Here is a 22,301-nt window from a genome sequence, read left to right as displayed (position 1 = left end):
GCACTGGGTTGGAGCTGGGCTGGGAGGTGACAGCAAGACGGGTCCCAGCACCCAGGGACAACCCTCAGCTCTACTCTGGGCCCCTTTCAGGGAAAGGGTGCCCAACTGACCTCCATCCTCGGTCATTTCCAGAGCTGAAGATCCCCGACAATGCCAATGTCTTCTACGCCATGAACTCTGCCGCCAACTACGACTTCGTGCTCAAGAAGCGGGGCTTCTCCAAGGGGGTGAAGATCAAGCACGGCTCCAGCTCCACCCTGCCCAGGATGAAGCAGAAAGGCCTGAAGATCGCCAAAGGCATCTTCTAGCCTCAGCCCCACTGCCACCATCACCATCGGGGCCTTGGGGGCAGGCTGCTCTGGGCTGGGCTGCGGCCGGTGCTCCTGCTGCCCAGCACAGCGAGGAGTGACCCTCCCGGGGGGACAGCCGTGCATCTCCCTCCCACGCTGAGAGCCAGGGTGCTTTGGCAGCCGCTGTCAGCCTCCGCCACTCCTTGCACAAGCCCCTGTTTCAATCAGGTCTTTTTTCTACACAGGAAGGCAGTGGGGGGGAGGGGGAGGGAATAGCTCTTTTTTTTTTTTTCTCTCTTTTTTTTTTTTGCTTTTTTAAAACCTTCCACGGTGTGACACTAGTCCAGCCGTCGGCCAGCCCAGAGCTGGAGCCCGCCTCTGCCGTAGGTGCCTTGTGTCCAAGCAAGCCAGGGAGCGGTGACTCGCAGAGGGGCCATTTGCAAGGAGCAGAGCACGAGCCGTTACCCTCCCACAGGGTGGGGTGCTCTCCTTCCTGGCTTCCCTGGCGTTTTTACCTCCACATCCTTCCTCCCTGGGATAACTGGCATCACCACACATCTCTGCCTGTCCTTCTCGTGGGAGAAGCCGTGGATGCCCCAGGCTGGGAAGCGAGCTGGAAGGGATGGAGCCTCGCACCGATGCTCGGAGCCCTGTGGAGGAGGGCTGTGCCCCTGCCATGGTGGAGCAGGCGCCGTGTGCTCTTAACTGGAAGCCCACATGGTCTCGCTCCTCTCCCCGATCCACCGCATCCTCCAGCTGGACTTCGACGGCCCGTGTTCAAACTTGCACCAAAGATCAAACGCCAGTGTCTCCTCTACCGTCGGGGGAAGCTTTGGGCCGTGCCCCCAGCGCTGCCAGCCGAATGAGGAGGAGAGCAAATTTCTGTCTGAACTTGTGTAAATAGAGACCCTGGGTCTGCGCAGGCCGGCGAGGAGCCGGAGAGCTCAGGGTGCTCTGGGTGCCCCAGCTGCCCCTGCCTGACCCACAGAAAGTGCCACTCACCTCGGGCTTTAACTGGACTTTTTCAAACAGTGACCATGGGAGAAGCAGCAATGAGACTTTTTTTGTATAAAACAAAAGTTTACTGATTTTTCTTTTCAATATTTATTGGTTGTAAATAGAAGAGACGAACTTGTACATTTTACTAATCCACCCTCCCCTCGCCCTGCAGCCCAGTCCCTCTCCTCTCCCCACCCTGGTATTTAAGGCTGCTGGGAGGAATGTTGGCAGAAGCAGCATCGCTCATCGCTCTGCCATGCTCATGAGGTGCAGACCCCATCAGCCACCCCCTCTTGTTTCTTTACCACTAGTCGCTCAAGCAGGGGCCAGACACTTGTTTTAATCATTGCAGGAAACACTAACTGAAAGGGGACCTTTTCTGGCTCCTGGCTCCATCTCTTTTTGGTTTTTTTTTTTTTTAGTGCTTCCTCCCAGCACATGTTTGTTTCCCGTCTGTCCATGCTGCGGGATGGGTGCAACACCTTCCTCGGCTCCAGGAGAGGGGCCTGGGCTTCTGGCAGGAGCTGGGCTGCGGGCCCCTGGCACCAGGTAGGGAAGAGGCTGCTTAGGCTGGCACTGAGCTCTCCCAGCCCCGTGTCCCCTCAGGTGCCATCGCCCATCGCTGCACATGATGGGAGCCCCTGGCTCTCTGACGCAGGGGCAGCCTCCTGCCTCCCCCCCCGCCCGCCCTTGGGCACTGGCACCCCAGGGTCTTCCCTCTGCTCTGTGCCTGCCAGCTCCTGCCCACCCTGAGGCCATGCTGGTCCCCTCCTGCCCATGTACCCCAGCAGCCCAGCATCACTGGAGGGACTGGCTGTACCATATGTATTTTGTACCACTTCAATGAAGGAGCACACTGCCTGGTGTGACTTGTACACAGCAATGTAATTAGTCTTTGCAATAAAATACTGATGCTCAAACGTCTCTGTCCCAAGGCAGGGATTGTCCTGTTCTCCTTCCCCCAAATGCCAGCATGTTCCTGGAGAAAGAGGAGTGGATCTGACTGCAGGGGAGGCAGCGCTTGCGCCTTACCTTAACTCTGCTGGGTTGAGCTTTGGTTTGTGTTTGAGGGACCGGTGCCCCATTTTCAAATGAACCCTACTCATTTGAACATGCAAGTGCACTTCTCACCCATGGAGAGATCTGGGAATGCAGCTCCTCCTCCATTCCGGCGTGCTACCTGCTGGTCTGGATTCTGGGCTCGCTCTTGCGAGTTTGCTGCAGGGCTTGTTGGCCAGCAAGTGTGAAAATGTGGGCAATGCCTCGCAAACACCCACAGTGACGGCCATCAGCAGGCACTGCTGTCAGTGTAGAGAGACCGTGGTCGTCTTAGTACAAGTTCTGCTTTCCCACATCCTGGGCATGGTCGCTGAACCCTCAGCTGTCATGGAACGAGAGCAGAGACGATTCTGCCCAACAGCAGCCAGACGGCTCACGGAGTTCACACATAGTCCAGAATCTCTGTCTCCATTTCATTTTCACTCCCATCAGAAGGTTTGAAGTCCTCTTCCTCCTCCTCTTCATCATCCTCATCCTCTGCAGATTCATATGCCAGCTGCTCTTTGCCGTCTTCACTGCTGCTTGTATTTGAGAAAAGAGCTTAATTGGGAAGGAAGGAAGGAAGGAAGAAAGACACTGTGATGCCTTGCTCAGTGAAACCTAGGGGCATTTACAGTAGAGTTCATAAAATATGCGAGAGGAAGGCAAAAGCTGGAGGGGCACAGCTAATGTTGCATATCTTAATAGAATTTGATCAAGCCCAAAGCAATCTGTTTTCATACTCTGGGAACTCCAGCAGAACAGCAGCAGATCTGCAGTGCTGTGCCTTCTCTCCTGGCTGATTCTGACCTAACTCACTGGGATACTGCTTTGGCCCAGCATCATGCAAAAATAACTTTCTCACTTCTTGTTCAATTAATAACATTAATAAGTAAAATGCCACCAACAGATACATCAGTAAGAATAAGAACCTGATTACCGCTGTGCAAAGGTATTTAAAACCTGAAGGCCGTGGCAGTGGGAAGATGAACCGGAAAACTTTAGTCCCAGCCACTCCTAATTCCAACCCATGTTCACACTGCAGAACAGCTTCAGCTCACACTGTTATGAGCCAGAACACAAAGAACACCAGAACACCAGGTGTAGCACAAAGGAGGCGGCAAATACAGGAACACTGCTGCCCAGTGCTGACCACAACATCCTTATTCAGCCCACATCTCAACACCATCTGCAAGGCAGTAACACATTGTGCCGTTCAGAAGCGTCCTTACCAGGTCTTGTGGATCTGATTATCTGCTTTATCATCAGAGACATGGTATCTCGCAGATCATCACTAGTCTTTGGAAGGCACCACCCATCCCGCTCTGTGCATTCTGACTCTGTGCCATCATTCCGATGGATGATTTTCTGTAGGCTAAAAAGCAGCAAAAGGGAAGGAAACGTTAGCCTTCTAAATTCAGATGTAGGCTTCAAAGGAGACAGGCTATGGCTTACTTCTCTTTTACTTCATTGAGTTGGAATAGCATACTTGGTTATTCAGGTAACTGTCTTATGGGAAAGGAAATTCACATGTGAAGCCTGTTCCATTTTTATCCAGAAGCTAAACACTTCCTAAGTTTCTGGTCAATGAGAGAGGGGAATGGACTGGATATAACAACAGGCTTTGAAATCTAGCTCTAACAGAAGACTCAGCTGCCAGTGTGCAATACCTTTCCACATTCAAGTCACAGAGCTGGTAGAACATCTGCCGATAAGGCGGTAAGGCTCCTTCTCGGAAAATGTAGATGGATTCCTAAGAGGAAGAAAGAAGGAAAACATTAATGTGCATTTTACAGTGAAACAGGACAACTCTGGCATAACTGCAAAGTACTTCTGATGAGCCGATTCAAAAACCAGGCACTTCCAACAAAAACCAGTTCCAAGACATAGGTCTGCATATGGCAAAAGATAAAGCTGACGGAAGGAATGCACCTAAATTTCACTGCACTTATAGTCACAACAGCACAGCTGGACAGAGAACACACCTCATCTCTTCAAACTGCAGCTCTCTCTGCAGCCCGCTACTGCACAACAGTGCATATGTTTCATCCTAGCAAAAAGGGAAGAATAAAAGACTGTAGAAATATTTATTTTGCCCTGCTGGATTTTGCAGGATGAGCTGATAAACACATGGTCATTTATTGCACTTCACTGCCCATGAAGTTGCAATTTTATCAGTTGAAACAAAATGCTCATCACATCTAAGACTAGGGCTGAGTACCAATCCCATCTTGCAGCATGTAAGAAACATGCACACAGCAGGTGAAGTTCTGTAGTGATGTGTACAACTAGCAGCTTCTCGGGTAAACCCAAGGACATCAACTCACTCACAGCTGTCTCCTTAATGACTGACAAAGCAGGAAACGCCCCTTTTTCACTAAGCTATTCTAAGCTTCTGATAAGAGTAATGCTTACCTTTAGTTTATACCTGCTGGATGCAGGTTTTTTTGTACTGGATGCACCGGAGGTACCAAGCCCCTGTTTCAGATCATGTACACTGACTGTATGACTCACTGAAAGACAAAAAAAACCCCAAAAAGTCTTAATCAGAGACATCTTTCACTCTGTGGCATTGTACTGTCACTTCTCTACATTGATTCAACTTTGCTAGTCAGCAGAAACCAGACCAACCCAACAAATGAGCATGTGTTGCTTATTCTTCAATTGTGCGAAAGGTGGTGAGTTTGGTGGCTTTTTCCACGCATTTGTTCATCATTTTAACCTTTTCTACTCCTCCTTGATAAAGAGAATGACTCTCCCCTTGCTCTGCACCATCACTGAACAGAAGCGCATGCTGAATTCCTGCAGCATTGCTTGCACAACTCCCTTCTGTCTGCTAACAGATACTGTAGCTCAGCCAGGTGTGCACCCCAGACCCTCGCAACACTTCTCACCAGGAGACACTTCTACTGGCTTAACAGCAGCACCGTATTATACCCAGAAATAAAGCTGCAGTTTTGGCTCAGCTAGAACACAGGAAGACCCTTCACCACCTGTGACTAGAATGGGGTAAACTGAGAAACAGAAGAGCCAGATAACCCTTCTACTGGCACAGCGTACCTTGCTTCTTGACAGTGATGGGCAGACTGTAGTTATACGTGCTGCGCTTTGCTTTCACAGGCATGTCATTAGGGGCATAACCTAGAGGCGAAAAAAGAAAACCAGTAATGAACTGAGGACGAGCACCCTGCAGAATATCCCTTGTTCTGTAACAGAAGCGCTAGGCTGGTGTGTGTAAGGCAGGCTGATCCTTGGGGTATGGTGACTTTAGCTAAGTGGGGAGAGGAGAAAATCAACAAAATCCTTTAACTTGGAAAGAGGGAGATGTGACCTGATGTTAACAACTGGATGCCAGTTCTGTCATGGACAGATGACCTCAGAAGGTCCTTTCCCCCCACTTTCCCTCTGCAAAAATCACAGCAGGGGAACCCAATGTCCCAAGGTCTGAGACCTAGTGTCCTGCACAAGATGTTGAGGTCCATGAGGAATAGCTACTAGGTAAGCCACATAATCTACTGCTCAGTGCCTACCCTGAACAAGGGGGAAGATGATCTGCTACATCCACTTGGGCTTTGAACAAATGGAGGAGGAAAGTCATCCAGCTGTCCATTGAGTTTGGAATATGCCAAATGAGGGAAGACACACTGCATACTATGAAATAAAGTATTAAAGGAGTTTACAGAAGAACTACAGTAAGCAGTGAGCTCAAAAGGTGTCACCTTCGTCAGAGCAGAAACAGTTTGAAAAGTAAAAAGAAAAGTACTACCAGGATTAACCAGAAAGCAGAGAGAGCATCTCTGTGGGTTGGGCCCTTTTACCATATTTCATTCCACAGCGAATTCGGAAGTCCAGTACTTGATAAATCTTTGCTTCAGGGTGTTTTCTGGGGTCATACCCAAACCTAACCCATAAGCTTCTCCAAGGACCTGTTAACTGTATAAACACATATGGGGAGACAGTCACAAATACACTGTACAGTGCTGCAGAGGTTCTTAGAGAATTCTAGTATTTCCCCTCGTTGCCCTAAGATTATTTCTTTTACCACCACTTTCCTCACTTGCTGCATCAGTATTTATATACTGTAACTTGGGCAATCAGTGCATTGAAGCACAAATATTTGTGTGCTTTTACAAATTAACTTGCAAGGACACAATAAAATGTTTGGAAAACCTCTGCCACCGTTGCCAGATGGAGAGTCAATTCGCACATCTAACTGAACTCCAAAGGTGATTAGAACCAGCGGAGAAAACAGTTACTGAATCCTCCATGGCTTTAACTTCTGTTCAGAAGCAAGGCTTTCCTTCCCTCTTTTTCTTTACATAACATTAAGCTCAGGTACTTAGGACCTCAGAAACTGTAAGGGACCAGGAACACCCAGCTGATGCACCCTTGCTCGTGCCTGTCTGAGGCTGCTGAGAGGCAAAGGGCAGATGTACAGACTTACCATGTAATAGGCCAAATACGGCAACAGAAGTTTCAGCTTGTCCGGGTGGACACTGATATTGGCTTTCACTGCATTCCGAGACCAGACGGGACGGACTTCAAAGAGCTGAAATAATACAGAAACAACCATGAAAGAGTGGGAAGTGGGTTACCAATGACAGTTCAGCTTTCCAAATGGACATTCTTCTGTACTGGGGCCTTTGGCTCTTAGTATGAGCTATGAGAACAGTAATGTAAGAACTAGTGGCACCAAAAGGTACTTAATGTGAGTTGGCTGCAAAGAGACTCAAATCTTCACTTGCATAACGGAACTGAACACAACAGGGTCAGGGGTGTCTACTGACAGTTGCTGTCCCATTCAGCTACAATCACCAAAAATTTTTGGGCAAGTCAGATAAAATGGCTGCATGCATTTTTTTCCTGCGCAGCATGCTGCAATAATGCTCAGGTCAGGAATAAGGCACGTACCTTTCTCAGTTCTTCCTCCACCTTTTTATCCACAGGATTGGTACACATTTTCTTCCAGGTCTGTACAGCAGCATCCAGTGGTTTAGTTGGGATTTCTTCATCATCAAAGTTCACAAAGATTGCGTTGTGCGGGCGACGGGCCCTGCTGAGGCCAATCAGGTTCTCACCAGACACCTGGGGGTTGTTGTAGCCCTCCCTAAGAAACAGGGAAAGGATCGGGTTTGCTTTCTGCCCCCAGCACACACGGACTTGGGGCCTTCACGGGAACATGCAAAAACGAAGTTTGTGCTCCAGATTTTGGAAGAGAAGGGACTCAGCTGGGTGAGTTTAACTTTGGCCCCACCTCCCTATCACATAGTGGTGGTACCCGGAAAGAATCTCATGACACCAGTGAAGAAAGAAAATTGAAATTTAACCCCCCCCTGCAAAGCTACATCCATCTGCACAATGACAGAGGTCCCCTGCACTCTGGCAGGAAACCCTCGGGCAGTTGACTCTTAACCCCTATGAAATGCCTCTGCATTTGCTCCACTGTCATTACTGCCGCTCAGTAGGGTACGTGGGCAAGGCAAGATGGAAATGCAGTTAATTTAACTTTTTTTTAAGTGCCGATGAAGGACTACAGTGAGAAAATGAAAGATGTTTCTCGTGGGAGATTTCACAGACTGTTCTCCTGGCAAAACCAACCAGGGGCCAAAAGGGAACAGGTCCAGTGAGCACGATCACAGGAACATTTGGCATTGACTCCTGCACACTCTCCCCTCGGCTCCATCCCACTGGAAGCAGGCAAAAAGCTGGGCTCACTGTATCCCATGCTGCCTGTAGCGTGCTGGGGGAGGCAGGCATCTTCCTCAGATCACCAGGTCCCCTCACCTGGCAGGTCCTGAGGTGGACTTTTGCTAAAGTTTCTGCTGTCCAGGCAGTTTCTCAAATATCTCATTGTATCAAATCAAGAGGGATAAAACAGAACAAGGCAGCAGCTTAAAACAGGTGAAACACATGTATGATGTATTTAGTGCTGCTCTGATGCTTCAAGAGCAGAGATCCTATAATAAGTCTGAAGCCAGAATGGACTGGAGGCACCTTCGAGTGATGAAAAAAGAAATCTTAACTTGAAGACTTGTGTGTTAGAGGTACATATCAAACCAACACAATGTTTCACTACCTGTCCATTATAGAACCAAACACAGCTATTTACCACATCAATAGAAAAGGCACTAACCGGTGTTGTATATCTGGCCGATAAAAATAGTCAACAGGAGTGTCCAGACGTGAGAAAATTGGTGGTGGGATGTAGAGAGGTAATTCTCTATTGAAAAATTCTTCTTTCTCTGGTTTGAGCATTAGGACTTTGTCATACATGGAGGTTGGTTTGCCATCAGGAGCAGAGTGCATCGCCAGGTACTGGAAATCAGACATTCCTGCGAGAAACAAAAGTTAAAATGTTGTGAAATTCATTGTGAATGTAACGGCATTTCTCGCAACAGTCAGCTTTCAGGAGCAAAAGCCTGCTAATTTTATGCCAAGGTTTATACAGCAAGGAGGCTGTAACAACGGGACACTTGGTTTTTCGTTCCAGTCTTGACAGGTTTAAAGGGAAACACTTCCCACACTTCCCCTTCCCATCAGACACACTTATCTTTAAGCCACGTGGACACAAACCCCAGTATTACCTTGAAATTTGTAAACGGTGGTGACAATCCCAAGAATTTCCATTTCAAACTGGACTTCTGGCTGGATTTGTTCTTCGGCCTCCGACTGCTTCTTCTTCTTGGTCCTCCTCTTCACCTTGAGCAGCATGGTGGAGGTGGGGAAGCGATTGGCGCAGACGGGATGGCAGTAAGGGTCCCTGGGGCGGAAATAGAGCTCCAGCCTTTTGGCAGGGTCGGCGTAGATCTGTCAGCAGGGGCAGGCCAGGTCTCCCTTAGCGGGCACGGCGCAGCCCCCCTGCCCCGGGCCCGGGGGGGGGGGGGCTCCCTCCCCCTCAGCCGCGGCCCAGCCGCCCGCGGGACGCAAACCCGCGAACCCCCGCACCCTCAGGGGGACACTCCCGCCTCGCCTCACACCTCATCCCTCCGCCTCAAGCCTCCCCCCCGCCTCACGTCTCCCCTCTCCCCTTTCCTCTCCCGTGGGCAGCAGCCTCACGCGTGGGGACACGCTGGGCCTGCACGGCCCGGCCAGGGGGGTCCTGGCCCCGGCTACCCACCCCGCGCCACCGCCACTGGGGCCCTCCTCACCCGCGACACCCCCTGCTCTCCTCCCAGTGTCCGCAACATGGCCCCGACGTCCCGCACCAGCCCTGGGTACTCCACGCAAACCAATCGCGGCGTGCGGGGCAGCTCCAGCACGGCCGAGCCCCGCTCCCCCCACGGCCTGGCCGCCGCCATAGCTCCCCTGCCCAGCTCCCGCCCCGCCGCCACCCCCCCCCCCCCCCGCGGCCGCGGTACAAAGGTTCCGCCGCACGATGGTTCCTACCACGGGGCTGCGGCAGTGGAGGCGGCCTAAGCCAGCGCAGAGCAGCCGTCCCCCGTGGGGTTACTCAGCCCTCACTGCGTTTCTGAGGTGATTTCTGTGCACATATGGCGACAGCTCACAGTTGGTTTGCGTTCCTTGTTACAGCTGTAATTATCTAAAAGCTGGTACTTAACAGCAGGGGTGTGGAGGGCCTGCTCTGCCTTGCTGCCTGTGGGAGCCCTGGCAGGGCAGGCCCAGCCGCGGTCAGGCCACCAGCACCTTTGCCGGGACCTGCTGAAAACTGGTGGCCAAAATGGTGTGGTCAGTGGGAGCAGGGTAGCAGTGGTCCCGGTGCCCAGCTCCGGTGAGGCCACACCGTGAATCCCGCGCTCGGCTTTGGGCCCCCGGCCTCAGGAGGGATGCTGAGGGGCTGGAGGTGACCAGGGAGGGGTGGCAGCGCTGGGGCACAAGGTGATGGGGGACGGTGGGGAGTTCAACCTGGCGAGGAGGGGGCTGAGGGGGGCCCTGATCGCTCTCTACAGCCACCTGACAGGAGGCCATGGGCAGGGGAGGTCGGTCTCTTCCCCTAGGTAACAAGCAACAGGACAAGAGGAAATGGCCTCCAGTTGCCCCGGGGAGGTTTAGATGAGATATTAGGAAAAAATTCTTCACCGAAAGGGTGGTCAGGCATTGGAATGGGTTGCCCAGGGAGGTGGTGGAATCACCATCCCTGGAGGTGTTTAAAAAACACTTAGGTGTGGTGCTGAGGGATGTGGTTTAGTGGTGGACTTGGCAGTGCTGGGTTAATGGTTGGAGTTGATGAACTTACATGTCTTTTCCAACCTAAATGATTCTATGACAGTGCTGTGCTATGGGTCAGGGGAACACGCGTTGCACAGGGACTGGATGTCACTTACTGCCTGACCTTAATGTTAGGGAGAAAATCCTGCCACAGCAAAGAAATGGAAAAGCCAAAAATCACTCAGTTACAACAGAGCCTTTAATGAGCTGGGCCTATCTCTAAAAGGTGTCTTTTTCTTAATTCCACAGCAGTTCCTCGGTCAGGGTGATGTTGGCAACCTGCGGCAGCTTCCGATAGACTGAGTTCCAGAAGTCCACATACCGGGATTTCAGATTCTGCTTCACGGAGTTCTGGTTCATCTTGTTGTTAATTTCCAGGTAGTAAGTGCCCTCGTTGCTGTAGGGCGGCCAGGTAACAGGCACCTCTGAATTCCCTTTGTTGGGATCACTGAGGAAAAAGGAGACATAGAACTTTGGTTTTATCAGAGCAGCTTGTGGATGCAGCAAGGTTTGAATTATTTGACAGGGCCCCTGTCTGCTCAAGTGAGGCTTTAAGTGCGTGCAAAGAGAGAGCCTGACACTGGGCCAAGCAATAGCAATTCTGTCTGCTAGGAGCAACTTGCCAGCCTGCAGTCTCCTCCCTTGGTCCCCACTAGCATTGTCCCTGGCTGCATGCAGGGGCTTAATTCCTATCTGAACACCAGGATTCAGAAAAAAACTCATTGTTAAGTTTAAGCAGAGTTCACAAGTTCAGAAAATGCTTCTGCTGTCCCCAGGTGTTCTTTGGATGAGGAAGACCTAGAGCAAATTCCACCATTGGGAGAGATAGAGCCAGGCTCACAACAGACAGAGGGCACCCAGCTTTTGGGAATTGTTCCTGAGAAGTTAATAGGCAAAAGCAGCAGGCTGAAGTGCTGCAGCAAGCCCCAAATCCATGTGGAACCAGAATCACTCACCCTGTCCTGGCAAAATTGGTCCAGTAAGCAATCATGGCTTTTGAGACAGTCCTGTGCTTGGGCAGGTAGCCCAGGGGGGTGGCGAAGGGTTTCCCAAACACATACTGCAAGTCATCAGCGTGGTCTGCCCCTACCCAGCTTGGGTAGACAGGCATTCGGGATGGCTGGGAGAACACGTAGCTATATGTCTTGGAATTCCTGGGGAGATAAAATAGATTTGCTAAGCAGCTGTGAGTGGAGAGCAGAGAAGTGGGTGCAGATTCATAACCATGCTCCAAATACCAGCAGAGCCCAAGATTCAGGCTTGGAAGGTGCTCGCATGCATCTAAGAGGTGGTCTCAGGGGGAAAAAACATTCTTCGATAGATATTCTGATTCTCACCCTAACCCTCATATCATCCCAGTGCCAGGTCTCGTGGCATCAAACATTGCTAGGATGGAGTGTGAATGTTTTAGGAAGCATAAACTTGTTTTAATGGGAATGTAAACCAAATTCCTAGCATGATTCCCTTGCAGTGTTACAGAGGTAGTGTTTGTCGAGCTATGTGTAAGCGTGTACTCAGTACAAAAAGCCTGCCTCCTTCAAGTTCAGCCCTCTTAACCTGCTCCGCAGCCCCTTGGGCTTGCTGTGAAAGCAGCATTTTGGCCCCCAGGCAGGCTTTGGGCTCCTGCCAGGGCTGAGCTGCTCACCGGGCATTCTGCAGGTGCAGATTCAGTGCCCACTGTGTGGGAACAAGGAAGATGTAGTCAGTAATCAGGTCCACCACTGTCTTCTTCATAACCTCCTGGTCCGGCTTGTCACCCCACGGTTGCGTGTAGAGAGTGTATGTTGCATTGGCTCCAATCTGGCCCCTGTCCACAGTAAGTCCTTTGATCAAATTATAGACCTCGTCCCTGAAAAGACAAGTAGTATCAACTAATTACAGACCAGCAGCTCCAAGTAGGGCAGGGCTCATAGAAAAGGATCCCAGCCCCCATCGATGTTTACATCCAGCCCTGCAGTTAGCAATGGTTTGGTGGAGTAAAAGCCAGTGATTTCATTCCAGGTCTTAGATGGAGGGCATGTGCTTCCCAGCTTTCTCAGCAGAGCAGCTTGGGGCCAAATTGGCCACCAGTTCCTTTCATTCCTGGAGGAGTCTGATGGGACGGGCACCCAGCATGTACCTGCTCTGGACAGAGAGCATCAGGGCTGCCAAGCCTGTGACTGGTGCTGTGTTCAGGAGCACCTTAAAGGTATATGGGGAGGCTTCCCCACTAGGTAGTGCTTTTTCTTGAAGGCTCTGGATCTGGCAACATATGCCCTAGGCACCCTGGCTTGGAGTGACACCCTCTTTTGAAAGTGAGTTCTCTGTCCACTCAGGTCTAAGTCCTCAGAGTTTAGGAGCAACCTTAAAAGAGAAGATTCTTCCTGTTAGGAGTTTTAAGAGCATCCTTTACTTACGCAGTGATTTTCACAAGCGGGCGGTTGATAGCAGGTAAATCAATGCCAGCAAAGATATGTCCATCCATGTTGTTGACCCCAGCGATGTAGTCAATGTCAGCAGCATTGGCAAAGAGCTTCTCTGGCATGTCTGGGAGGAAGTCTCCATCGATGACAGGCGTGAGGGCGAGTGTATGAACCAGGGGAGCTGCGGCAGAAGAAAAAATTGGAGTCCATTAGGAGCTGAGAAAAGACAGATGTGTGGTCTGGCATATCCTGTGATCAAAGAACTGTAGAAAGAATAGGCCGAGGTGAATGAGAGCTTGGGCGGTGACTTCAGCATGGGCAGAATGTCACCCAGAAGCAGGGTGACCACAGGTTCATATTCAGTAAAACTCATGCCTGTAGGAGGGGGAGAAGAACAAGACATCTGCCAGCCAAGTACCAGCAGGTAACATCAGAAATTCCTCTCCTCCACCCAGTGCCTTCCTAAAAAGCACAGCCAAAGATAGGGATGAGCAGAACTTCCCCTCCCCATCCCATCTGGCTGTGCTCACTCATTGCCAGGACAGCCAGCTTTGGTTAGTGCAGCTGCACAGCAGTGGCTTGGCCACTCTGGGTCCTGAGCAAGGCTAAACGTTGGGGCTATTTACTAGGAGCATGAGGAAAGCAAACAGAGGAGAGTCTTCTTCGGAAAGAAATGCTCACATGCAGCAAGAGCAGAAGCTTTCCCTAGCTGGTGTGAGAGTGCTACACTCCACCCAGTGACTCAAATGAAAATAGCAGCATTGTGGTCAATTATTTTTTTGCTTGTAAGCTGTGTTCTGCAATTGCTCTTGCTGCTTTCACAGAACAGAAAGCCCAGACAGTTGCTTTGGAGCCAAGGCATGGCCCTTGGATAATTCCTTTGCCTCTACTGCCACGGCGTGATGGACAGTGTTCATTCAGCACAATGTGCACCTGCCTGTGGAAGGGTGGCTGCACCATCTGTCATTATTGTCCCCTTTCTGAAGGACACAGGCACTGCTTCAGCATTCCTAGCAATGGCCTCAGTGTCCCACCAAAGGCACGGTGAGCCCTGGGTGGGTGATGGAGCACAGCAAGGGCCAGGGGACTTACAGGGCAAGTTGATCAGCTCCAGGTGGTAGGCCAGCGTCACGGCTTTAGGGTCAGAAATGCGCAGGCAGTTGGCCAAGATAGTGGTGTTGTCTGTGGGGCAGCCCACCTTTTCTCCAATCTGCAGGAGGAGAGAGAGAGAGAAACCTCCTAGCGTTACCTTCCAAAGCCAGGCTTTGTTACCAGCTGCATAGAGGCAGAAGAGTGGTTGGTTTTAAAGCATCATGTTTCCACAGCTGTTGGGCAGCACGGCTCCTGCTGAATCCCTTGCTAGTTATGCTTTTCTCTAGGGAATCACTTTTTTGTTTTTTCCATTCCCTCAGGCAAGACTTGCACGTTACCTTTTTAGCCCAGGCGAGTGGGTCCCTCTGGATGGCCCAGCTGCAGAGACCGACGCCGCTCTGGCTGATGGCCCTCTTGAACAGGCCCTTGTTCTTTGGAGTCAATGTCTGTGGTGCAGAATAGAAACAAGAGGGTTTCAGGTGCAAACTCCTGAAGAGACCATTGCCCGCCAGACCCGGCCAATCACCCCAAATCTTGTGCACCAGGCCCAGGGAAGCTGCCAGCTCTCGTGCTATTTAACAGTTTCAGCAGTTAAAGTTGAAAGGTGATATGGTGAGAGAAAGAGCAGAGTGAGGGGGCATGGCAAGTAAATGCTGTTTCACCAGAGGTCCCAAGAGCGAGGACACCTGCCTGCAGCTGTGGGACTGATTAAACTGAAGAAGGAGCAGCTCAAAGCCAAGAGGCTGAGTGTTGCGGTCCCTGGGCAGAAGAGGATGTCAACCAGGCAGTGTGTATGGGAGAAAGCAGCAGAGCGCCAAGGGGACCATCTCTCCCATTTAGAGAGAAGTGGCTCTGGTGGGGTCCAACAAGAACAACACACCTGCAGGGAGACACTGACTGCACCAGCTGATTCCCCAAAGATGGTGATGTTATCCGGGTCACCCCCAAAGGCCTTGATATTCCTCTTCACCCAGGCAATAGCCATGTGCTGATCCTTCAGCCCGTAGTTCCCTGAATGACAGAGAGCACCCTCCATTGAGCAAGGGCACAGCAAAGCTGATGAGGACCTGTGACAGTCCCCTGAAGAGGGAACAGCTATGGTACCTGGCAAGTTTGCGTCTCCAGTGCTCAGGAAGCCCAGGGGTCCCAGGCGATAGTTGACAGTTACCACAATCACGTTGCCCCGCACAGCAATCTCCTCGCCATCATAAAGGTAGTTATTGAGGAAGTTGGCTCCCTGACTCCCTCCTACAAGGAAGGCACCGCCGTAGATCCAGACCATCACTGGCAAGTTGGTAGAGACTGGGAGATGAGGAAGAAAAGCAGTGTGAGCCACAACATAGCTAGAAGATGCTTCCCATCCATCCCCATACCCACTTGCTGAGCATCCCTCCACCTGGGCATGAGCAGACATGATACTTTGCAATAGCCTACAGCCAAGAAAGTCAACACCCTGTAGAAGAGGCTGAAACTCCCAACAGGCTGCAGTTGAGGGACATTGACTGACATTTCCCACCTTTCCCTCTCAAAGTCAGTGCTCCTGCAGTTGCCCACTGCGGGAGTGTAGCTGCTGGGAGGTACTCCAGAGCAATTTGTCCACAAAAGGCAGCTGAGAATCTCCTTTCCAGGTCTCAGCCAAGCACATACTGTGTCTTTTCCCTTGAGGAATCCAGATGTTCAGATAGAGACAGTCCTCACTCCCACGGACATCAGTTTGTGTAAGTGTCATCTGCATGCAGCGATTTTTGAATTTTTTTGTCTGCAGTGTTCCTGAGAGGAGAGAGGGAAGACAGCAGGTCCTAGTTAGAGGCATCAACTCCATCCTGTGGTTGCAAACTGACTGTCCGTTCATCCATCCTCTCCTCTGTGAGTCCAGCACAGAGGCAGCAAAGCCTCCCCAGCCCCTGAGACCAGTTTGAGGGAGTGACAAAGTGGGACCCTTCTGCATGTGAATTAGCTCCAGACAGCTAAAGCATGGGGAGGGGAGGTGCAGGTGCCCTGCTTCGGTTTTGTTACTTCATGTGATTAATTGAATTGCTTGGGAACACTTAGACACAGACTGTCATACCCACCATGAGACTAAGCTTTTTCTTGGTGCTGTTTAGTAGATGAAAGCAGGTAGCAACATCTCTGGCTTGTCAATAATGGACTAAAGAGAGAGAAGTGAAAATAAAACCCCAAACCAAAGGCATTCAAAAGCTGGATCTTACCATCCCAGCCAGGATGAGGTTGAGGGTCTTCCAGAGTCCTTGGAGGGGCAGCGAAGGGGATACCTCTGAAGATGTCAATGTAGTCCCCAAAGAGTCCCAGTTTTTTATTCTCACCTTCCACAAAACCTCCTTCGGTGAGCACCACACCCAGCTACACATGGCACCATTGAGAACAGAAAAATCCATTGCAGAGTTTGTCATGCTTCTGTCTTCCCATGTTGCCAGCACCCACACCTTGCCCTGGCCAGTCCCCAGATGGACCCACTCCAGCCCAGCTTCCCCAGCCAGCCCTTTGGAACCTTATGGAAAGGCCCCAGGTAGCTGCTGCTGGAGATGTGCCCCTGCAGATGTCTGCAGGCTGCCCTTCGGAGCAGATAGGCAGCAGCAATTCCCCTGCGCTCCCAAAGGTGAATGGCAGAAGGTGAGGACCTTCAGGCGTAAACCAGGCCAGACCTGACACAGAACTGTGCACAAACTTTCGGAAAAACGTTGTTGAGAGCCTTTGCCATGTTTAGGGCAGGAAAACACCCTGTCTCGGCTGTCACAGTCTGCAGGCCCTTTCATGGGCTCCAGACCAGAGGTGGCAGCAGCTTGCTCATTCAGGCATGAACAGCAAAATGCCTTGCAAGGCTGTAAGAAATGCTTTTGTACTTACAGTTGCAGCCCATGCTACCCCGAGGTAGGAGCACAAGGCAAAGCACAGGATCTCCCAGCGAGCCATGGTGAGTGCACACCTGAAGACCAAGTCCCCAGATGGAGGGATATATATATAGCTAGGAGTGCAGCTGTGCGTCAATGCCATGACCCAGTCTTGGCTCTTACATAAACCAGAGGAGCCTCTACACACCTGTCCTTCAGTAGGCTGAGGCCAAACCATGGCTTAAGGTAAGACTGGCGTCACAGTGTGAGAGCCCTGCAGATGTTGCTTTTGTGGGCTGGACGCCAAACCTAAGGAAATCTCTCAGTCTAACAGAACTTCAGAGAACATAAAAAAATCCTGAAGTTATGGAAAGCCTCACATAAGTGCAGGAGGCTGAAATCACGTTAAGCCAAGCATTAGAGCATATAATCGGTAACTACTGAGAAACCTTGCACGCGTAACACTAGGGAATGCACAAGACTCAGAAAACGCCAGCAGATCTTTAATGTCTCTTTAATGGGTGCTGACAATCCAGCCAGCAATGGCAGACTAATGAGTGGCCAACCACTGTGGACCTGAAGTTCTGCCCCATTGCCCGTTTCCTTCTGTCCTTGCTAACTACTGGGGAGGTCAAAACAGAGCTGAGAAGTGTGCCAGCTAGTGAGGACAGCAGAAGGGAATTACTCTGTTCTGTTATCTTCATCCTGCAGAAGAGAATTATTCACTGCCAAAAAGTGTCTTTTCCTGATGGCTTTATTTCCAACATCACCACTGAGGGTCAATGCTGAAGTCATGGCACAGTATTTTCACTCCCCTTAGCCGAGCAGAAGGGCAGCACCTGCCTTAGGGACTCGGGTGACACTGCAGTGCTCCCCCAGCACCTCCTCAGGCACCTTTTCTGTTGTCCACATGGCCACCAACCCAGCCAAAGTGCACTTCTCACCCATGGAGAGATCTGGGAATGCAGCTCCTCCTCCATTCCGGCGTGCTACCTGCTGGTCTGGATTCTGGGCTCGCTCTTGCGAGTTTGCTGCAGGGCTTGTTGGCCAGCAAGTGTGAAAATGTGGGCAATGCCTCGCAAACACCCACAGTGACAGCCATCAGCAGGCACTGCCATCAGTGTAGAGAGACCGTGGTCGTCTTAGTACAAGTTCTGCTTTCCCACATCCTGGGCATGGTCGCTGAACCCTCAGCTGTCATGGAACGAGAGCAGAGACGATTCTGCCCAACAGCAGCCAGACGGCTCACGGAGTTCACACATAGTCCAGAATCTCTGTCTCCATTTCATTTTCACTCCCATCAGAAGGCTTGAAGTCCTCTTCCTCCTCCTCTTCATCATCCTCATCCTCTGCAGACTCATATGCCAGCTGCTCTTTGCCACCTTCACTGCTTATTTAACCAAAGAAAGCCCTTCTACTGGCACAGCGTACCTTGCTTCTTGACAGTGATGGGCAGACTGTAGTTATACGTGCTGCGCTTTGCTTTCACAGGCATGTCATTAGGGGCATAACCTAGAGGTGAAAAAAAAACCCCAATAATGAGCTGAAGATGAGCAGAATATCCCTTGTTCTGTAACAGAAGCACTGGGCTGGTGTGGGTAAGGCAGGCTGATCCTTGGGGTATGGTGACTTTAGCAAAGTAGGGAGAGGAGAAAATCAACAAAATCCTTTAACTTGGAAAGAGGGAGATGTGACCTGATGTTAACGACTGGATGCCGGCTCTGTCTTTGACTTATGAGATAACCTCAGAAGGTCCTTTCCCCTCACTTTCCCTCTACAAAATCAGGGCATGGGAATCATCTGTCCCAAAGCCTGAAACCTAGCATCCTGCACAAGATTTAGAGAACCAGGAACACCCAGCTGATGCACCCTTGCTCTGCCTCTCAGCAGCCTCAGACAGGCACAAGGGCAGATGTACAGACTTACCATGTAATAGGCCAAATACGGCAACAGAAGTTTCAGCTTGTCCAGGTGGACACTGATATTGGCTTTCACTGCATTCCGAGACCAGACGGGACGGACTTCAAAGAGCTGAAATAATACAGAAACAACCATGGAATTGAACACAGTGGTCTCAGTGGCATCTGATGAGACTTGTTATGTTGGTCAGACTTCGGATTTGCCCATCATTATCCTCAGAAAAGCAGACAATGTCCATCTAGCAGGCAGTCTACTCTCTAAAAGGGCTGGAGAGCTCTGCACAAGGCACATTGCAAAATTCATTTTCAGAACATGGCCAACTCTAAGAAATAAAATTTCAGAGCTGTGGGTAGCATTTCAGATACATGCCACTCACTCACTTTCCTGACGTGACATTGTCATGCCTTGACAGTTTTATCCCATCCATCATTTCAAGGGGAGCTGCAGCTGTTCAGGACACCAAATATTCCTGTATCCCTGGCAGAATTTGCCAGTAAAGCCCTTCTCGTCTGATAGATTAGAGAACAGAAAAAGCAAATGTGTATTTTTGCTAAGGGCACAAAGGACAGCTGATATCGAACGGGAGTGGAACCCAAAGGCCTGGATGTGGGTCCCTGGCGTAATTACACAGGCTCATATCTCACTTGTTAACAAGGTTAAACTGGAAACCCCGTCCCAGAACCTTCAGAGAAGCCAGCAGTATTTAAAACCACAACAATTTCTGATGAGGTCTGTATGCCACAGTATAGTGCTCAGGTCAGGAATAAGGCACGTACCTTTCTCAGTTCTTCCTCCACCTTTTTATCCACAGGATTGGTACACATTTTCTTCCAGGTCTGTACAGCAGCATCCAGTGGTTTAGTTGGGATTTCTTCATCATCAAAGTTCACAAAGATTGTGTTGTGCGGGCGACGGGCCCTGCTGAGGCCAATCAGGTTCTCACCAGACACCTGGGGGTTGTTGTAGCCCTCCCTAAGAAACAGGGAAAGGATCGGGTTTGCTTTCTGCCCCCAGCACACACGGACTTGGGGCCTTCACGGGAACATGCAAAAACGAAGTTTGTGCTCCAGATTTTGGAAGAGAAGGGACTCAGCTGGGTGAGTTTAACTTTGGCCCCACCTCCCTATCACATAGTGGTGGTACCCGGAAAGAATCTCATGACACCAGTGAAGAAAGAAAATTGAAATTTAACCCCCGCCTGCAAAGCTACATCCATCTGCACAATGACAGAGGTCCCCTGCACTCTGGCAGGAAACCCTCGGGCAGTTGACTCTTAACCCCTATGAAATGCCTCTGCAGCACAAAAGGCTTCATCCTCTGCATTTGCTCCACTGTCATTACTGCCGCTCAGTAGGGTACATGGGCAAGGCAAGATGGAAATGCAGTTAAGATAATTTTTTTTTTTAAGTGCCGATGAAGGACTACAGTGAGAAAATGAAAGATGTTTCTCGTGGGAGATTTCACAGACTGTTCTCCTGGCAAAACCAACCAGGGGCCAAAAGGGAACAGGTCCAGTGAGCACGATCACAGGAACATTTGGCATTGACTCCTGCACACTCTCCCCTCGGCTCCATCCCACTGGAAGCAGGCAAAAAGCTGGGCTCACTGCATCCCATGCTGCCTGTAGCGTGCTGGGGGAGGCAGGCATCTTCACCAGATCACCAGGTCCCCTCACCTGGCAGGTCCTGAGGTGGACTTTTGCTAAAGCTTCTGTTGTCCAGGCAGTTTCTCAAGTGTGCCTGCCTCCATTGTATCAAATCAAGAGGGATAAAACAGAACAAGGCAGCAGCTTAAACAGGTGAAAGTCTCCGTCCCATTTCCCACCCCAGCAACCTACTTCCCCCATCCCTGAGCTCCCCCTTTTCCGTGGGTACCCTGTGCACAGCAGCTGGGGTGCGCAGGGCAACTCCAGCACTGCTGAGCGCTGCTCCCACCACCACCATGAGGTCCTTGAGATAGGGTTGGGGGCGTGTGTGTGTGTGTGTGTGTGTGTGCGTGTGTGTGTGTGTGTGTGTGTGCGTGCGTGTGTGTGTGTTAGTGTGTGTGTGTGTGTGCGTGTGTGTGTGTTAGTGTGTGTGTGTGTGTGTTAGTGTGTGTGTGTGTGTGTGTGTGTGTTAGTGTGTGTTAGTGGCACAGCCTTCCCGAAGTGTGAGCCTGGCTTAGGAATTGTGGGGGGTTTTTTTGTTTTTTTTTGTTTTAATATATATTTGCTGGTTTTAGCCTGTAGGGTGCAGTAGTACCACATTTTCATAGAATCATAGAACACCAGGTTGGAAGGGATCTCAAGGATCATCTGGTCCAACCCTTCTTGGCAAATTCAGGGTCTCGACAAGATGGCCCAGCACCCTGTCCTGCTGAATCTTAAAAGCATCCAGTGTCAGGTAATCCACCACTTCTCTGGGGAGACTATTCCAGTCGCTGATTACTCTCGTGAAAAATGTTTGTCTTGTGTCTAATCGGAATCTCCCCAGGAGTAACTTGTACCCATCACCCCTCCTCTTTTCCATGTGACTCATTGTAAAAAGGCAGTCTCCACCTTTTTTGTAGCCACGCTTTAAATACTGCAACATGGTGATAAGGTCTCCCCTTTTCTACCTTCAATAATGTAATTCGGTTGGCTCTGACACTTGAGCTTTCAGAGCACACCTGATTATTGTTAGACTTGGGAGGAAACCCCCAAACCTGTGAAAGCAGGTGGCAGTACAGGGAGATGCTTTAAAAGGAGACAGCCCTGGCATTGCTTGCACATGTTTTATATAGTATTATCTTCCTGTGTGAGTGGGGGAGAAGGGTCTGTGGCTTGTGCTGTGGTTGCTTCTTTTGTGTCTCCTAGGGAAGAGCAGCAGGTACTGTAAGTATGTACACCAAAACCTTGATCCCCCCAGGAGCCCTCAGAAAGGGGGCAAGGAAATTTTGTGAGCTCAAAGTTGTTGGTGGGGTGAGTGCATAAGTATTCACAGAAAATACACAAACCCATAGCAAGGTAAGTCAGTCCTGCTTAGTTCACTTCAGTGTCGAAAACATTAATTTCTGTGCTGGATAATGAGGTAAAACAGGAAGAGTGTGAAAGCAATATGAGACCAAAGTTGGCTTCAGTTTATCCATCCACGATGTGTGTGCACACAGTTCCTGAGCTCCTCTTCCTTCTGTACTTGCTTTCTGTGTTGCAGTTCATCTAGTGGAAGGCTGCATCTCTGCCTCGGTTATCAGAGGACCCAGTGGGCTGACAGGTTCCACAGACATGATGTGAACTCTCCATAAATTCCAGACACTCCTATTTTCATTAGGGTTTTCATGGCATTCTTGGAAGCATTGGGGTCTGACTGGAGTGTCAGGGCTGAATGCCATTAGGGAAAATATTACACCTCCTAGCTGAGGTCTGGCTGAAGTTTCTTCTTTACTTTCTATCCTATAGACTGTGTATCATGAGCTGTTAAGCTGATACTGTGTTTTACCTCAGGAGCTGTTACAGCAGGAAACAAAATTTTTACAGAAAAGAGCTGTAATATATAAATGTGATACAGTGGCCAAAACTGATAGAAGTT

The 22,301-nt window shown here is 50.3% G+C and overlaps 3 protein-coding genes across 9 annotated transcripts in view; 1 reads left to right on the top strand and 2 right to left on the bottom strand.

Moving 5' to 3' along the window:
* The window catches only part of RALGDS (ral guanine nucleotide dissociation stimulator), a 61,703-nt gene extending 59,490 nt beyond the window's left edge, over positions 1-2,213 (top strand). For all 6 annotated transcript variants that reach the window (XM_080402989.1, XM_080402985.1, XM_080402988.1 and 3 more), the window contains exon 18: positions 133-2,213. In XM_080402989.1, coding sequence (XP_080259115.1) covers positions 133-308 — 176 coding nt within the window. In that variant the 3' untranslated portion in view covers positions 309-2,213. The remainder of the gene's footprint in view (positions 1-132) is intronic.
* Positions 2,156-9,676, bottom strand: GTF3C5 (general transcription factor IIIC subunit 5). Of its 2 annotated transcripts, none has more exons than XM_080403028.1 (11): positions 9,476-9,676; positions 8,912-9,134; positions 8,461-8,659; positions 7,239-7,434; positions 6,772-6,876; positions 6,146-6,260; positions 5,388-5,468; positions 4,743-4,840; positions 3,998-4,080; positions 3,560-3,702; positions 2,156-2,866 (listed from the first exon to the last, which is right to left on the bottom strand). In XM_080403028.1, the coding sequence occupies exons 1-11, from the start codon at positions 9,623-9,625 to the stop codon at positions 2,667-2,669; spliced, it is 1,593 nt and encodes a 530-aa protein (XP_080259154.1). In that variant the 5' UTR covers positions 9,626-9,676; the 3' UTR covers positions 2,156-2,666. The 2 variants fall into 2 exon arrangements, with proteins under 2 accessions (XP_080259154.1, XP_080259155.1); XM_080403029.1 differs by having other exon boundaries at positions 2,156-2,888; positions 9,476-9,672.
* Positions 9,677-10,674: 998 nt separating this feature from the next.
* Positions 10,675-17,186, bottom strand: CEL (carboxyl ester lipase). Its single transcript, XM_080403024.1, has 11 exons — positions 16,853-17,186; positions 16,198-16,348; positions 15,635-15,757; positions 15,092-15,289; positions 14,868-14,998; positions 14,326-14,433; positions 13,988-14,105; positions 12,890-13,076; positions 12,139-12,342; positions 11,450-11,647; positions 10,675-10,941 (listed from the first exon to the last, which is right to left on the bottom strand). Exons 1-11 carry the CDS (start codon positions 17,072-17,074, stop codon positions 10,731-10,733), a joined length of 1,851 nt encoding a protein of 616 aa, XP_080259150.1. The 5' UTR covers positions 17,075-17,186; the 3' UTR covers positions 10,675-10,730.
* Between the last annotated feature and the right edge of the window lie 5,115 nt (positions 17,187-22,301).

The sequence above is a fragment of the Falco punctatus genome (assembly GCF_963210335.1).
Source record: "Falco punctatus genome assembly, chromosome: 9".
Lineage (NCBI taxonomy): Eukaryota > Metazoa > Chordata > Aves > Falconiformes > Falconidae > Falco > Falco punctatus.
The sequence above is the reverse complement of the archived record's forward strand: the minus strand, read 5'-3'. Positions and strand labels throughout refer to the sequence as shown.